The 17,600-nt window shown below is 39.7% G+C and overlaps 1 protein-coding gene across 1 annotated transcript in view; it reads left to right on the top strand.

The window, feature by feature from the left end:
- GRIP1 (glutamate receptor interacting protein 1) overlaps window positions 1-17,600 on the top strand; it is a 271,569-nt gene that overhangs the window by 142,951 nt on the left and 111,018 nt on the right. The window contains exons 10-11 of the mRNA XM_006886100.1: window positions 4,225-4,411; window positions 5,144-5,289. Of these exons, the coding sequence (XP_006886162.1) occupies window positions 4,225-4,411; window positions 5,144-5,289 (333 nt within the window). The remainder of the gene's footprint in view (window positions 1-4,224; window positions 4,412-5,143; window positions 5,290-17,600) is intronic.

The raw sequence follows: 17,600 nt of genomic DNA, 5'->3' as shown, positions 1-17,600 counted from the left end.
TTGAAATGTTGAGTTTGACGTGTCAACAAGGTGAGACAATTCAGAACTGGACCTTGAATGACTCTGGGCAGATTTGAGAAGATTCATGCATTGCTTGTGTTAGAAAGGTTCAAAGTGAAAGCATGAAGGAATGAGAGGAGATGCGAAATTGTGGGAACTCTGTGCTAGGAGTCCAGAAGGAGGAATCTAAGAACACAGTTCCACTGAGACCAAGAGCGATTTCAAAAAGAAGTGGGTGGTCACAGAAGCCGGCGGCTGTGGACTGGTTATTATGCAACTATTGATTTTGGCAATTGAATAGTCATTAATGACTGCCCCGAGAACAGTTTCATAAAGGGAGAAAGGAAAAGCCAAATGTTAAGCTAGCAACTATTCTGTGCAAATCAAACAGAGGCCAAGCACCTCAACGAATGCATAGGACAGTTTGGAGACACAGCAGAAGGACTGGTATTTATGGCAGAAAAACACAGGAAGAGTGGTAAGAGAAAGTAGCAAGGACACGAAAAGGCATTATCTTCGAAATGGAAGAAAGAAAGTGGAGAAAGAACATGTGATGATACAGAGCAATTAAGGAGGAAAAGAAAGTTACTGAAGGAAATCTTGTAAAATGCTTGGACCTTAGTCTTGTAGGCCATAAGTTGACGTATGAAGTTTCACACTTACAAGGGTAGGAAATGTTGGAGACAAACTATAAGACATCAAAAAAGATATCAAAGTGTGATACTACAAAGGATTCTAGGACCCAACACAAAATAATGTCAATTTGTAGGGTTTCCCCCCACCCCCGCCCAGTATGTGTAGGCAAATAAGAAACAGCAATGATATACAATTCCCCCAATGAAGGAATTTTTTTTTCTTTTCTTTTTCTTTTTAGAGAGGGGGGCAAACTGGTGGGAAGGGATGGGCAGGGAGAAGAGTGTGGCAATGAATGAATGGAAATCCAAAACCTCTGTAAATGTTTATTAAAATTAATAATAAAAAATATGCAAAAAAGAGACAGCAATGAAAAGAGTTGATGGGGAATTTTCAAAGCATATTGAATATTAAAAGATAGAAAATCATGGAGGATTGAAGAGTCTCTAATACTCTTGTGATATTGGAAGTATCATTGATATGGTCACCTCAGATTGTTATGTGTGGCTGTCAAGTTGGAACTGACTCATAGCTCACCCTCCAGCATATTTTCAGAGTCCGTAAGTCAGATAAATTACTAGAAATCACTATATACAATCCATCTTCTCCCATGAAGCTACTGATGGATTCAAACCACTTTCCTTTAAGTGAACAGCACAACTGCTTACCACTAGGCCGCCAGCTCTGCTTAGGTAGCATGTGGAGATAAAACCAGTAGAAGGAAATGGGTGAAGGTATGACTTTTAAACTGTGTTCCTCCAATTCCCCCATGAATAGTGGGGGAGGGATCTTAGGTTTCCCATTCTTACTTCGTTTGCAATCGTCTATTTTAAAACGGTATGTAAAGGCTTTCATTTTATGCTTTTACCTGAAAGGGAATGGAAAAGCTGTTGCTAAAATGGGGTATTAACAGGCAAGTGAGAAAGAATGAGCTTTGACATCATAAAAGGGGGAAATAATTACATCAGCAGGAACTGGGCAACTGGACAATATGGTATGAGTAATGAGATTATGATTCAGATATGGAGGTCTTGCTCCTCTTTCCGTTTTTGAAGGAAGAGGGAATCCAGCATAGGGCTCTGAAAGCAGAGAGCTATAATAGAGGAGAACTGATGGTAACTGACACTGAGAACATTAAAGAGACTTAACGTCAGCATACTGGAAAGTTATCACTGTTGTTGTCAAAGATGATGAGGACATGGACTGATAACAGGTTAAGGGAGGTAGACAAAGCAACAGTCTTGAAGTCAGTAAGGAAATTGAGTGAATATTTTCCAAGTGAAAAGACAGTGAGTTTGAAGATGACATGAATGAGAAATAAGCCTAGAAGACAGCACGTTTAGCAGAAGAGACTAGAGGGGAAGGCTTTGCATACGGGAGCAAGGAGTAGAAACCAGTCTCTCTCCTTGCTCCATGCAGGAAATTTGAAGGGAAACAGCCTCTTACTGGACAGGGATTTGAGATAGATTTTTCATCATGTTTGAAGTAAGCAGGCCAAGCATTCTCTTTAGGAAAAGATAAGGATTCAGCATAGAACCCTGTTGGAAGTTTGTTCTCTGGAACACAGCACAGATGGCCAGGTCCCAGTAGATACAGTTGGAACAAAGACATCCTGGGATGGTCCAGCTCTTCCCTGACCTCGGTTAGGGCTGGGAACAAGACAAGTAAAGAGATGTATGACTGGAGTCTTAATACCAGAGGTATGAATGAAATAGAAGCTAAGAGTAGGATGGAGACTAAGGGGAGAGAAAAAAGTCTGAAAAGATCAAATTTAGGGGCTGGAAGAATTTCAGGAAAAATGTAAACAGCTCTGTTATGTCAACCAATACTAGAGTAGTAAGGTTGAACACTGGCATAACCTCACCATTACCAGGAAGCAAAGTTAAAACTGGTGGTAACAAAAATCAACTCAAGATGGATCAAAGATCTAGGAGTAAAGTCCAAAACCATAACAATTGTAAGAGACAAAGTGGGACCAACCTTAGAAAACTTTGTCCATGCTATAAACACACTGACAAATGTAGCCAAAAATACACAATCAGGAGAGGAGAAAATTGAGGAATGAATGGGCCTTCTAAATATTAAAACCCTGTGCACATCAAAAAGTTTCTCCAGCAGGACAAAAAGGAAACCTACTCACTGGGAAAAAAACAATAACATCTCAGAGAAGGGTCTCATAACAAAAGTGTAATCCTACAGGACCTCCATAAGAAAAAGACTAATAACAAGACAATTACAAAAGACAATTACAAAATGGGCAGAAGACTTGGAAAGATTTTTCACAGAGGAAGACATTCAAATGGCCAACAGACACAATGAAGAAATGCTCCAAATCACTGACAATAAGAAAGATGCAAATAAAAATCACAATGAGATACCATCTTACCTCAGTAGCAATGACAAAGTTTAGCAGCAAACAAAAAATTAATGTTGGAGAGAAGGGGAGAGATTCGAACTCTCATACACTGTTGTTAGGATTGTAAAATGGTACAACCACTCTGGAAGGCAGTTTGGCATTTGCTCGAAAAACTGAAGGTAGAAATTCCATATTAACCAGCCATTCCTCTGCTTGGAATATACCCCAAGAAAGTTAGAACTGAGACACAAGTGGAGATTTGTACATCAATGTTATTAGTAGCATTATTCATTATTGTAAAAACATGGATACAACCCAAACGTCCAAACACAACTGAATGAATTGAGAAATGGTGGTACATTCACATGATGGAATATTACACAGCACTTGGAAGAAATTATTTTTAAAATTGCTACATAATTTGGGAGGGACTGGAGAACATTATGGTGAGTGAACTAAAAGCAAATATTGTATAAGACAATTATTGTAGAAGTAGATAACTAGTAAAATGTGTATGAGGATCTAAGGGCGGAAAGGCTGGGAGCAGAGGGGTGAGGATGGGCTGGGGGAGTAATTATAGGGTCACACAATTTGGTGAGTAAAGGGAGATGGGTTAAAGGAAATGAGAAAGATCTTGCAGAGATCTGGAAAGACAGGGTAATGGTGGCATAGTTCAATGTTGGTTAATTTCACAAAATATGTTGAATGGGAATGATTATAGGAAACAATATGAATGAGGGATTGTGTAAAACACAATGTATAAGAATTTTGTAAGCAAACCAATATAAAATAAACTTTTTCTTCTTTATAAAGAAAGTTCCCAAACTGGTGGTAGAATACCCATAAGCACAGAAGATTAAAGTTTAAAACAAACAATTTAAGACCATCCAACCCAGTGCTTTTGTCCCACCTATATAGTATATGGACACAACAAGAGGTTAAGTGGCTTTCCTGAAGGTCAGTCACCCACCTGATTGCTTAGTGAAAGAGCTGAGATGAGAATGCAGGCACATTCTGGGAGGAGATTCTATAGGTGTTACATGGCCTAAATGTAACAAATATTGGGCGATTTGTTTATCTTGTTTATCTCTAGCTAACCTTTTTGGAGAAGGCCAGCATTTAACCTGCAACCACTGTGAATGAGCCTTTGTCTCCGAGATCTCTTCGGGAAAGTCTGGCAGTCTTCAGGTTTGTTCTAACTGAAGGTCACTGGTTTTCATATTTGCTCCCTACAGTGTCTTTAGCCTCCAGTACCGTCGGCTTGGCTGGGCAGGTAGTCCACACAGAAACAACGGAGGTGGTGCTGACAGCTGATCCGGTCACAGGATTTGGAATACAACTGCAGGGCAGTGTGTTTGCCACGGAGACACTCTCTTCCCCACCTCTGATTTCCTACATTGAAGCTGACAGCCCAGCAGAGAGGTAAGAGGCTTTCTTTCACAACTTTACTCTGTTCTGCATTCCCAGTACTGGCTAGCTAGCTCTGAGTGGCTAATAAATTATGAAACAGTACAGGAAATGCAAGATATAATGAACTCCCTGTTCTGACAATAAAATTTTATGTTCTTGATCAGGTTTGAGAAGAATAACAAGCATGGATGCCTTTATCTAGAAGAGTCTATCCATCAGGAGACCAGAGGCTATATTAATTAAAAAAGAGAAAAATCCATAAAAATATCTTAAGTTCAGACTTTAATAATTTCTCTGCCATTGGAGAGTTGTACACTCACCACTATCTATTGGTTCAGACGAGATTCTAACAAATGTCGTGGTGCTGAATTATTATTTACTTGTCTAGAATGCTTCAGGATTTCCTTGCTCACATAAGTAGCCATGAAATCGTCCAAGAGTGCAAGACAGTGCAGTAACCTAATATGACCCCTGCATCACACAGTTAAGTTCTCCACTCCTAGACAAAAGGTTGATGGTTCGAGTCCATCCAGGGATGATAGGTTTCAGCTCTGCACATATGGAACCATAATTAATCAAGATAGATTTTTCAGCATGTGATAACCTTTTGAAACCCATAGTATTGATTAAATACAAAATTGTTGACGCTTTTGTACAAGAATTACATAAAGTAAATATAGCAACTTCCACTCAGTATTTTTTTTTTAATTCTGTCTACAACCTCTTAACATGTTCTAAATTTAGATGTGGAGTGCTACAGATTGGAGACAGAGTGATGGTCATTAATGGAATCCCAACTGAAGACAGCACCTTTGAGGAAGCCAATCAGCTCCTTCGAGACTCTTCTGTCACTAACAAGGTCACACTGGAAATCGAGTTTGACGTTGCAGGTAGGATCATATAACAATCTCAAGTTGAAGACAGAGTCAGGAGTATTGGCCATACCTCAGGGGATGGCATTTTTCAAAGATGTAAATTATGGCATTGTTTAAGAAGGTTGGGGAGTCATTTTGAATTGAATATTGGTTTTTTTAATTACTTATTAAAACATTTTCAAGAGAATAACTAAAGAGAAATGTAACAAATTGTGAAATAGCCACTATGAAGGTGATTTACAAAAAAAAAGTCCTGTAGCTTTTTTTCCTTCTGACTTTGCCCTACCTGCTAGGAAAAGAATATGTTTAGTCATGGAGACAAGACAAGCTGCTCTGTGTCCTTTCCTCCAGTTTCTATACTCCAGAGAACATACAGCGGTTCTGTTGGAAGCAATGAGGAGTCATTAGGTGACTATATCCAAGATGATTGGTAAATGCTTGCTCTGTAACTAACGAGATTAGAGCCAGCCCCACTTTAAGAAAGTTGTCTTCACCCAGTGAAATACTACCCCACAGACTCAATATCCCTTCTCAAACAGTAGAAGTATATCCTTGGCAACATTCCATCGTCTCAGCAAAAATTTCCTGAGACTGTGCCAAGTAGGAACCCTGGTTGCTCAATGGTTAATCACTTGGCTGATAACCAGTAGGTGAGCAATTTGAATCCGCCAAGGAGCTCCACAGGGAAAAGACTTGGTGATCTATTTGTGCGAATGGTATAGCCTTAGAAGTCGTGTGGAGCATTCCTACTCCATTGCATTTGGCTAGTGTGAATTGGACACGACGTAAGGGAGTTCTAATAGTAAACAGGAGGGAAAAATCACTGTCTTTGTGAAGCTTAGATTATAGCGGCGCAGAAGCTAATAGCAATTTAAGAATATCAGTTAGCTTTTAAACTGTTCTCTCGTTCATCGGTTTCAATGCAGTATACATAATTCATCCAGTCTAAAAGCAATATATTTTAGGGCATTATGATTATCATAAGAGTCCGGAATGAAGGTTGCAGAGTGGAAGATACTCGGGATGGGTGTGGGGAGTGCTGGGGGATTGTGTACCAATGAAGGAATTTTTCTTTTACTTTTCAAAGAGAAGAGCGAACTGGGGGTGGGTGGGGGTGGGCGGGGAGAAAAGTGCAACAATGAATGGAAATCCAAAATCTCTGTAAATGTTCATTGAAATTAATGAAAAAAAAAGAATACCAATTAGCCAACATAAAGGATGTTTTAAGGTTGATATGTTGCTATTGTTCATCTTTTTGTGTGCTGAGTGAGTCTGTGTGTGTTATGAGTCAGACCTAACGACTCATAACTGACCCTCCAGAGGGTTTTCAGAGGCTGTAAATGGCACAAGAAGGAGATTGCCCATCCTTCTGCTGCACAGCAAACGGTGGATTCAAACCATACACCTTTGGGATTGTGGAGCAATAGCAAAAATAATAAGGAAAAATTTTCAGGGATGTGTAGTGGATAAAGTGTTCCAATTTAGAGTTGGAGATGGACTCAGAAAGATTAGAACGCACCAAGTTATGGTAAATGAAAAGGTGGTGATGGTGGTGGTGGTGGTGGTGGTGGTGGTGGTGTGTGTCGTCAAGTCGCTTGCGACTCATAGCGATCCTATGGGCAATAGCCCTGAAACATGCTCTATCCTGTGCCAGCTTAAGAGCTTAGATAATATCCTAAATATTATTAAGTCATATGTAAATATGTAAAGATGTGAGAACATCTGAGTATCCTAGGATCTATTTTTTTTTTTTAAAGGCCCTCCTAAGTGAAGGTGAGAATCATTTAATCTTTGGTCTTTGGAAATTCCATATCCTGGAAGGCCCAGCCCTCCACATGGGAAATCTCTCTCAATGATGGCCAGACTTTGAGCACAAACGATAAAAACCAGCTGCACCTTAAATCCCAAGCACATGACTGTCTGAAGAATTGGCAGAGCTCTCTTTTCCACCTGGACAGCTCCTCCCTGAAGTGAGGGAGGGTTTCCATGCTCATGTAATTCACCTTTTGCTCAAATGTCATGTGCTTCCATGATCGGCCTTCAGTTTCTCTCCTCTCACTCTTTGTTTTCCTAGTCCGTTTTATGCCCTGATGCTTGTGAAAGTATGTTTTCTCCCTCTTCTCCAATATAAAATCTAGAATTATCGTGATGCTTTGTCTTTTATTCACAAATATATCCCTAAAACATAAAAGAATGCATGAAATAGAGGAGGCAGTTCTTTATGGTTAATGAATGAATAAGGGATGTATTCTTCTAAGGCACTGGGATCAAGAACTCAAGTGTGCACCATAAACTAGAGTCAAACCTGCTGGTTCTCTGGTGTTCCTGGTCTCCTAGTACTGATTGAATTCGCACATCTGTTCTATTTGTCTTTGTAGAATAGTCTTGTTTCCTTTTTTCATTGTACATCATTCTCCCATCCCTCTTAAAGTGCCCATCCAACTCTAATTTTACTTCTGAGGAAGAAAAGCATAATTGGTCCAATTTGAGTTTAGTAGCCTCCTGTTCCTTTCAGCTGTGGCCAAGAATGAATTTGGCAAATAATCTGTAAGGATCTGTGCAGCTTCCCCAAAATGTACTTACGGCCATCACAGAACATTAGTAATGAAAGGAATCTTACCATTCTGTACATTCATCCCTTTACAACTGGAGGAACACAAACTCAGTCAGGGAAACTCAAAGTCATTCAGCAGAGTGAATTGTGGACCTCAGGCTTCATGACTTGCCTCCTGACTTCTCTACAGCCTGTTGTATTGCTGCATCTCTGGAAAGAGGTATTAGCTTTAACCAGCACAAAGCAACTAGAACAGGATTCTTAGCCTCCACACTGCAAGTACTCGTTATGTGGGAGTACTCGTTGTGTGGGAGGTGGCTGTCCTGTGCATTGTAGCATGTTTAGTTGTATCTCCCCCATACATGCCAGTAATGTACTGCCTGATGCAATTCAACCTTCTCCCAAAGCAGTATTTACATATTGACTTGTTTATATAGATATTTTATGTTTATCCTCAGTATTTGTTGACTTTCTAATACATAATTTATATATGTATTTTAATATTTGTTGATTAAATGCTTTAATATTTTTTGTTTAAGTTTCTAAAGAAAAAAAAAAAACCAACTATGTCTATTACACTCACTTTGTTCAGCACGCAGATCACCAGTGTACTTGTTTGGGGTCAGGACAGGGAAACTCAAGACCACCTCCTCCTGCCCTTTATTATTTAAAACCAAACTCACTACCCATTTCAACTGTACTTTAAAGTCCTAGTTTCCAAGGAGAAACTTGGTTTCACCTATTGAGGTCCTGCCCTGATATATCCAAACAGTTCCACCGAGAGAAGGGACAAGGGACAAGGGACAATGAAGATCCAGAGAGCATCCTCCTTGATCACAAATCCCTCTTTTTATTATCTCTAAAAAGGCTTATATAGGTTTCCGAAAAACACACCTGCAGGGGTAATCACATTATCTCGACACACCTGCAGGGGTAATCACATTATCTCATTTAGGTTTTTGTTCGAGATGGTTCTAGCCAAGATGGAATCAGTTCTGCTTGTTTTACAAATGTAGTGCTAGTCTTGCCTTGCAAGTTAGCCAGGCCTCTGACACACCCTCTCTAGGACAGACCTGTTTATTTTCTTGGTGTTACATGGTATGTATGTTCAAGACTCTTCTCCAGCACCACAGCTCAGAGGCATCTATTCTTCTTCTGTCATCCTTAGTCATTGTCCAGCTCTCTAATGCATAGTGAGTAGTTATGAAGACTATGGCCTGGATCAGGTGCACCTTAGTCAATAGACTGACATTGTTTTTCACCACTCTGGAGAGGTCCCTGACAGCAGATTTTCCCAATGCAATTCATCTTGTTTGGAAATGTGAAGGGTCAAAGGGAGGAAGACACAAGATGGATTATGGATTGACACAGTGACTGCAACAATGGCTTTAACTACAGTGGAGATTTTAAGGATGGTGCAGGATTGGGCCAGGTTTGAGTCATAGTTGATTTGGCAGCATCTGACAATGACAACACCACCATACAAAGGCACCATCTCTTGGTCAGTGGAGGATTGTGTGTTGCTATGGTGCTCATCAGTGTTCAGGAAAGCTTGATTCAGAAGAAAGAGCTGGCCATCTGCTTCTGAAAATCAATTCATGAAAACCTTATGACTCACAGTAGTCTGGTTTGAAGCCAGTCGTGGGGCTGTTGCAGGTTGTGCCTGTAGATATTTACAGGTGTCATCATGAGTCAGACCCATCAGTCAGCAGCTAGCGATAACAATAATGGAAGCATATGCACAATATACTATTTGTCATTTTCAGGATTGTCTCTTAAGTATCAATTGATACCATGAATGTTTGATGCTTCAATTTTAATTCTGAAATGAATTTGTTGTTGTTGTTGATTATTTTCGAGTTGAGCATGACTCCTAGTGACCCTATGAAAAAAAGGCTTGAAGCCCTTCCACAACTATTGAAATTTATCCAAGTTCATAGAGTTTGCAGAAGTGTGTTATTTAGGAAGTGGATGCCACTACTGCTTAGGGGAAGAAAATATCACTTTGCTGTGGAAAGACATCCTGGTTCTATTTTTTTTTTAAAAAAAAGGATATCTGCATTATTACTGCAACCTGAGTGGTTTTTTCCTGAGAGTGGAAGTTAAGTGCTTGCATTTCCTCCATTAGCAGCCCTTAGTTTTTTCAAACCTTGCAAATATGTTAAAATTGATTCATTATGATTTGGGGTTGTCTTAACCATGCCGCTGTGATTCAGGCTGAAAATCAGCCAGTGGGAAGAAGGATGCCTGTATTTACCCAAATGTGTTTTTAATTACAGTATTAACAAAGATAAAGAAAAACCAGGGAAGCAAAAAATAATCTCATGAAATTTGAACAAAATAAACATCATTTGTCTCAGATTCTATTTCCTTACTCTGAATATATTATTCCAAGTATTGGATTTTTTTCTTTACTAGTATTTCTTGAAGAAATCCAACTTAAATATGCTTTTGCTTTATCAACCAAATAGTTATATAAGAAAAAAAAGCAAATCTACACACATATCTTAAATATAAAAGAAATCATGTTGACATTTAAAGATTAAAATGAAGCCACAGCTTGATCAAAGAGATGCATTTGTTGATATTTGCTTATCAATATGAATATTTCCAATCTTGTGTAGTCAAAAGTGATCCATTACTCTTTTCCAGGAAATGATAATATCTTCTCAAATGTCATTAACAACGTAAATCTTAGTCATGGTTGCCTGCATTAAAAATGTAGAAAGGGAAAATGTTGCTATAGTAACTATGCTGGCTCAGTGTTTCCCAGCCCTTGCATTTCTTAGTGGATAATGGTAGTATCAAAGGCAAGATTGTATATGAACTCATACATCATTGTTGTCACTTGCTCTTGAGTCAATTCTTATGCATGGCGACCCCATGTATGCTGAACGGAACTGTTCCATATGGTTCTCAGGACTGTGATCTTCCAGGACCACATTGCCAGGCCTGTGTTGTCCAAGGCCCGTCTGGGTGGGTTCAAGTCCCCAACTTTCTGGCATGCATTTGAGTAGTTAACTAGTGCCATATGGGAACTACCAGACACACATACAATGTTTTCTTCCTCCCTGTTTACAGAAAACTCTCCCTTCAAATAGAAAACATTACAATTGCCAAATATCCATGAATAAATAACCAAGCTGTTTGTTCTTCTAAAGCTTCCTGCTCTCTTGCTTATGCTCATTTCCCCAAGTAATCAAACACTTCATGCTATGCTCCCATGTGCTCGTTTTTATGGATTTGGGAGGCAGACAGGGGTGAAGTTGCTTAACTTCCATCCCATTTGATTTTCTGGATCAATGTGTTGATCATACATCTTTCAGTTGCAAGCAACAGAAATGCCCTCAGGATAGTTGAGATGCAGAAGAGGCATTCATTGGAAGCATGTGAAGTATTTCTCAGTCCCTGGAGATGGAAGGGTAGGTAGCCTTGAAAGGACTGCAGTCAAGCCAGCCTGTGTTCAGAGCCTGTGGTCTCATTATGTGCACTTATTTCTCCCATGTCCCTGAAAGCTGGCTACTGTATAGGCAGAACATAGACTTCTTTTTCTTCTTTTTTTTTTTAGTGTTTTACATGTTTTTTTAAATTGTCATTTTAATAAAAATCTCCAGAGTGCTGAAGAGCAAGGCATGGTCTTCTCAATTACTTGTTATGCTTCAGAGAATTGGACAATGACTAAAGATGACAAAATAGTAAATGCCTTTGAGTTGTGGTGCTGGAGAAGAATCTTGAATATACCATGGACTGCCAAGAAAACAAATAGATCTGTCTTGGAGAGGGTGAAACCAAATGTCTCCTTGGAGGTTAGGATTTTGAAGCTCCGCCTCACTTACTTTGGGCACATGGGCAGGAGAGACCGGTCCTTGGAGAAGGACATCATGCTGGGAAGGGTGGACAGACAGCACAGGAGAGGATGATCCTGTATTGGATGAATTGATACAGTAACTGAGGCAACGGGGGTTAATGTTTTGGAATTAGTGAAACTGACTCAGGACAGGAAATGATTCAGAGCTGCTGTACATAGGGTCGCTATACATCGCAGGCTCAACAGCACATAACAACAGTAACATACTATGATAGGTTTGGACGCAGGAGTGGCATCCACTTCCTAAACACCATGCCTCTGAAAACTCTGGAACTTTGATAAATGTTAATGTTTGCAGAGGAGCTTCAGGCCTTTTGTTCGTAGGGTCGCTATAAGTTGTGTTCAACTCAAAGGCAATCGACATGTTTTTTAAAGTTGTGATTTTAACAAAAGTTTACAGAAAAGTTGGATTTTCATTCATGTACTTTTGCACAATTTTCTCCCTACCCCTCCAATTTAACTTAAAAATATACATATGTTCATTCATTGTTGCATAATTTCTTCCCTCCCCTCACATCCACCAGTCCATGTTGCTATGCATTTCTTATTCTGAACTGTTTTCATACAAATAATGCCTAATCATATATTCCTTTCAAACAGTTATTGCTCTCATCTGTTCTAATGCAGTGTTCATTATTTATCCCCTCTTTTCTTCGTTTCCCCAACCTCCAGATCAGTCCCGTTTTATAACAGTGGTGTTATGCAGTATTTGTCCTTTTGTGACTGAGCTATTTCATTCAGTATAATGTCCTCCAGGGTCACTCATGTTGTGTCATATTTTATGAGTTCTTTGCTTTTCAATGCTGCATAATATTCCATTGTGTGAATGTGCCAGTTTTTTCTAGCCATTCATTTGTTAATGGACAATTGGGTTGCTTCCATCCCCTTGATATTTTGAATAATGCAGTGATAAACATGTGTGCCTATATCTGTTTGGGTGGCAGTTCTGGTTTCTTTAGGGTATATTTCTAGTAGTGGAATTGCTGGGTCAAATTATATTTCTATTTCCAACTTTTTGGGAAAGCACCATCCTGCCTTCCCATGGTGGTTGCACCATTTTACACTTCCACCAGCAGTGAGTAAGGGTTCCAGTCTCTCCACAACCTCCCCCAACATTTGTCCTTTGCTGCTCTGTTGAACTTTACTGTTGTTACTGAGGTGAGATGATATCTCATCACTGTTTTGAAAGTATAGACTTTTTAATAACCCCGAAGCCTTCGGCCTGTCTACTTGGCCTTCCATTGCTGGAATGAGGAGTGGGGACTAGTCGGGAAAGAGAAGAAGGAAAGATAAGGAGTTGAAAAATCTTTTGGAGGTAAATATTTATAATGCTTGTAGCACCAGAAAGAATGAAGTAAAAGACACCTGTTTTGCCTTTCCCCCACCCCATACCTTCTCATTTTCTTTTTCTTTCTCATGTAATAGTTTCTTCTATGTTTTAAAAATTTATTATTAATTTCAATGAAAATTTACAGAGACTTTGGATTCCATTCATTCATTGTTGCACTTTTATCCCTTTCCAACCTTCCCCCCCCCCAGTATACTATCCTCTTGGAAAAGTAAAAGAAAAATTCTTTCATTGTTTTACAATCCCTCCCCCCAGGTCCACTCCACTATACAGCCTTTGCTCTGGACTCCTGTCATGAAAAAAATACCTAATAACATATCCCTCTTAAACAGTTTTCTTCTTCATCTGTTTCAATGCAGTATACATTATTGAATCCATCTTTCTCAGTCTCCCCCCAACTATGAGGTCAATCCTGTTTTACAACAGTGGCACCATGCAGTATTTGTCCTTTTGTGACTGAGATACTTCACTCAGCATAATGTCCTCCAGAGTCACCCATTTTTAATAATATTGCATGAGTTACTTGTTTTTCAATGCAGAGTAGTATGCCACTCTGTGAATATACCACAGCTTCTCTATCCATTCATTTATTGATGGGCACTTAGGTTGTTTCCAATTCCTTCCTGTTGTAAACAAAGCTGCGATAAACATGGGTGTGCATATATCTGCTTGGATTATGGTTTCTTTGGGGTATATTTCCAGTAGTGGAATTTCTTGGTCAACCTTCTCGTTTTCTTACATGAAAATTAGCTAGTGTTTTGAAATGAATTGGTGAATAAATTCTACCTTGATCAAGTCCTGTTGGCAAATGGGAAAGATACAAGCTTTTTCTTTCATTGTGATAAAAATACGCACAATAAAACCAATGATTCAACAATTTTTACAAAATTGAGCAACACTGATTGCATTCCTCGTGTTGTATATATTTGTTGTTAACCTTTTTTATTGATTTATTCCCTTTTTTATTAATTTCAATGAACATTTACAAAAATTTTGGATTTCCATTCATTCATTGTTGCACTTTTCTCCCCGTCCCCCCAACCCCAGTTTGCTCTTCTCCTTGAAAAGCAAAGGAAAAACTCCTTCATTGGTATACAATCCCCCTGCATCCCCCCATCCCGAGTATACTCCACTTTGCAACCCTCATTCCGAACTCTTATGATAATCATAATGCCCTAAAATATATTACTTTTAAACTGTTCTCTCCCTCATCAGCTTCAATGCAGTATACATAATTCATCCAGTTTTTCTCAGTCTTACCCCCATCCTGATGCCAGCCTCATTCTACATCAGTGGCACCATACAGTATTTTTTTAATTTAGTCCACCACCATTAAGAAACTCAGGATCTCTATGTGAATACTCTTCTTCTCCCCTCCCTCCAACTCTCAGTGGTGGTGCTGTTATGTGCCATCGAGTCACTTGTGACCCATAGTGACCCTATGTACAACAGCTCTAAACTCTGCTCTGTCCTGTGCTAATCTCATTGCCTCCGACACACTCATCCCGATTGTCCCAGTCACCAAATCAGTCAATCCATCTCCCAGAGGGCCTTCCCCTCCTGTGCTTGCCCTCCGCTCTCCCAAGCATGATGTCCCTCTCCAAGGAACGGTCTCTCCTTACAACGTGACCAAAGTATGTCAGACGAAGCCTCAGAATCCTTGCCTCCAAGGAGCAGCCCAGTTTAACCCTCTCCAGGATGAATCTGTTTGTTCTCTTAGCAGTCCATGGCACCTTCAGAACTCTTCTCCAACACCAAAGCTCAAAAGCATCAATTCTCCTTCTTTCCTCCTTGGTCATTGTCCAGCTCTCTGATGCATAACAAGTGATTGCAAAGACCATGGCCTGTACTTTCGGTAGTCGATAATAAACTTTGTTTTCTGCATATTTGCTTATTTCAAAAGCAGGGACTCCTAAATACACATATCATATGCTTCCCTCCCCATTTATAGAGAACTGCTGTATGACAGAGTCTGTCCTTTTACAAATGATTTCACTCTGATTAAGGTTTTCTTGGTTCATCCATACTTGACTTCATTCCTCTTTATGGTTGGGCAATATTCCTCTAAAACCTTCTACCATCATGTCAATTCCAACTCATAGTGACCCTATAGGACAGAATAGAGCTGTTTGACAAAGTTTCAGAGACTTTTCTTCATGGGAGGAAAATACCTCATCTTTCCCCTCAGATCAGCTGGTGGGTTTGAACCACTAACCTTTTGATTGGCATGCTAATAATGCACCACCAGGGCTCCTGAGTAATATTCTAGTGTATGTATATGCTGTTCATCTCCTAATGGACATTTGAGTGTTTCTGCATTTGGCTATTGTGAGAAGTACTGCAATGAACATTAGTGTACAGGATACAAATTCTTAATAAGTGAATAAAATATATAGAGAGAAGAGGAGGTGAATCTGTATAAATGAGTGAATTAAATGCCTATTTCTGTGTAAACTCAAATGCAAATCACAATTTAAAAATTTTTAAAAAACAAAATGTGTGGACGCAATTACTGGTGGGATCAGAGTGGTGGTTGAGGGCAGCAGTGAAATTAAAGCTATTAACTCATATCTGTGACACTCACCCTGTTACTTCTCACAAGACCAGGGTGTTATGAGAAGTGGGAGGATGTAGAAGGTAGCTCATGTTCTCACTATTCTGGGAAGCGAACAAAGAACAGAGGTGAGCCTTCACTTCACCCAGCTGCCCTGGCTGAGACAAAGAGAGGCAGTTTAGGCAATTTTTTTACAGGTAGTTTGCCAGAAACCTAGGGGGTCCAGGGAAATAAAATTTTTATTATGCCCTCCAGTTTAATACTGCATGCAAACCTTCTGAGTTGGAAGAACAGCTTTAATCTTGTAAACGTTTTACTGGCTAAATTCCTCATGGGAAGGGACAAAAGGCCAAGAAGAGCAAGTTAAGGGAGGGTGTAGTTTAACCCTTTCCGCTTTCGAGACTTTTCCTCAAGTTCCACCTCAACTCTGCAGCCATTGCAGATGTGTCAAAAGAGGGTTAACAAATTTGGAGGGGGAGGGATGCACTTAGCAATTCTATATACTTTACAGCTAACATAGTTAATTCTTTGCAGTTTGGAGAAACTAGCTTTAAATTGTGAACTTTATCTTGGCCACCTATAAGTTTTCCTTTCTGATAAAGTTTCCAGGAATTTTGGACACCTTTTTTTCCCCCCTGCCTCTTTTTAAACAGTCCCTCCCTAAGGACTATCTACACTTACCTTTGTATCCAGAGACAAAATTTGTAGGTGAAAGGAGTTAGCCTTAGTTACACACCAGTTAATTTCAGGGTCCAAAATATGGAACACTTCTTGCTGATCTTCTCTGTATCGTTCCAATTTTAGTATATGTGCTGCCGAAGTGAGCACATGGACACCTTTCTTGAGGTTTTTCTAAGATCTTCAGGAAAGAATTATAGTCATTTAACACTTTAGTGTGAGTAGTTATTAATTCTCCAGAAGGTATTTCTAATCTACCATTATCTCTAATTGAAGGTGTTTTGGATTGTTAAAGTCATTTTAAGGATGTATTAAAGAATGCATAGGCAGCTCTTGTGGCCTAGGGGTAAAATGCTGCACTGCAATCCCAAAGGAATGAGGTTTGAATCTCCCAGCTGCTCTGTGGGAGAAGGCTGGGCAGTCCTGTGCTATTTATAGTCTCTGAAAACCTACAGAAGGATCAACTATCAGTTGGTTGCAACAACAGTAACAATGTGTAGCAATTTCTTAATGCCCTGGGTAGTACAAATGGTTGATATGCTGGGCTGTTAATAACAAAAAGTTGGAGGTTTGAGTCGACTTAGAAACAATTACAGAGAACAGGTTGGCAAGCTACTTCTGAAATATGGACCATTGAAGCTCCTGGAGAGCAGTTCCCGACACATGGCTCACTATGAGCTGGAATCAACCTGAATGCAGTGGTAGCAACCCCTTTATTTCTCGTATACTAGTCAGACCTTGAGAAAATCAACTTAGTATTCACAATTTAAATTCAGCCAGTATGCACTGGTTCCCTCTCTGTTGCTCTACTGGTTGGCCAATATATCTGAGCCCATGTTCCCCCTGCTCTAGTGACGCCCCTACCCCTGATACAATCTGGAAACTTCTGAAGCTCCCTGTAATCCCGGTACTCAAGGACTCTTCTGGCCCATTGGGGACCTCCAGGAACTCTCTGTTCCAACCCTGTGATCTACATGGGTCCAGCTGGTTGAGATCACTACCATTCTGGTTAAAGAGTTTGAATCTTACTTCAAGTATATTTTTCACTGTCTTCCCTACAAGTTGATACCAGAAATCAATCTCTCTCTCTCTCTTTCTCCATCAAAACAACCTGATAATCTGTTGAAATCTGCTCCTCCCAGTCATTAAACTACTATCAAATATATCCCCCCCCCATAACATCCATATAGTACAAAGAAGACCTGCCCTGTAGGGTCCCTGAGGCTATGATCTTTGAGTAGATTGCTTCCTCTCCCTTCTTCACAATGTTGTTGTTGTTGTTCTTGTTGTTGTTATGTGCCCTCAAGTCACTTGCGACTCATAG

Source organism: Elephantulus edwardii, unplaced genomic scaffold, assembly GCF_000299155.1.
Source record: "Elephantulus edwardii isolate Elephantulus edwardi_28Jun2011 unplaced genomic scaffold, EleEdw1.0 scaffold00047, whole genome shotgun sequence".
Taxonomy (NCBI): domain Eukaryota; kingdom Metazoa; phylum Chordata; class Mammalia; order Macroscelidea; family Macroscelididae; genus Elephantulus; species Elephantulus edwardii.
Note: the sequence above shows the minus strand (reverse complement) of the source record. Positions and strands in the feature narration are given on the sequence as shown.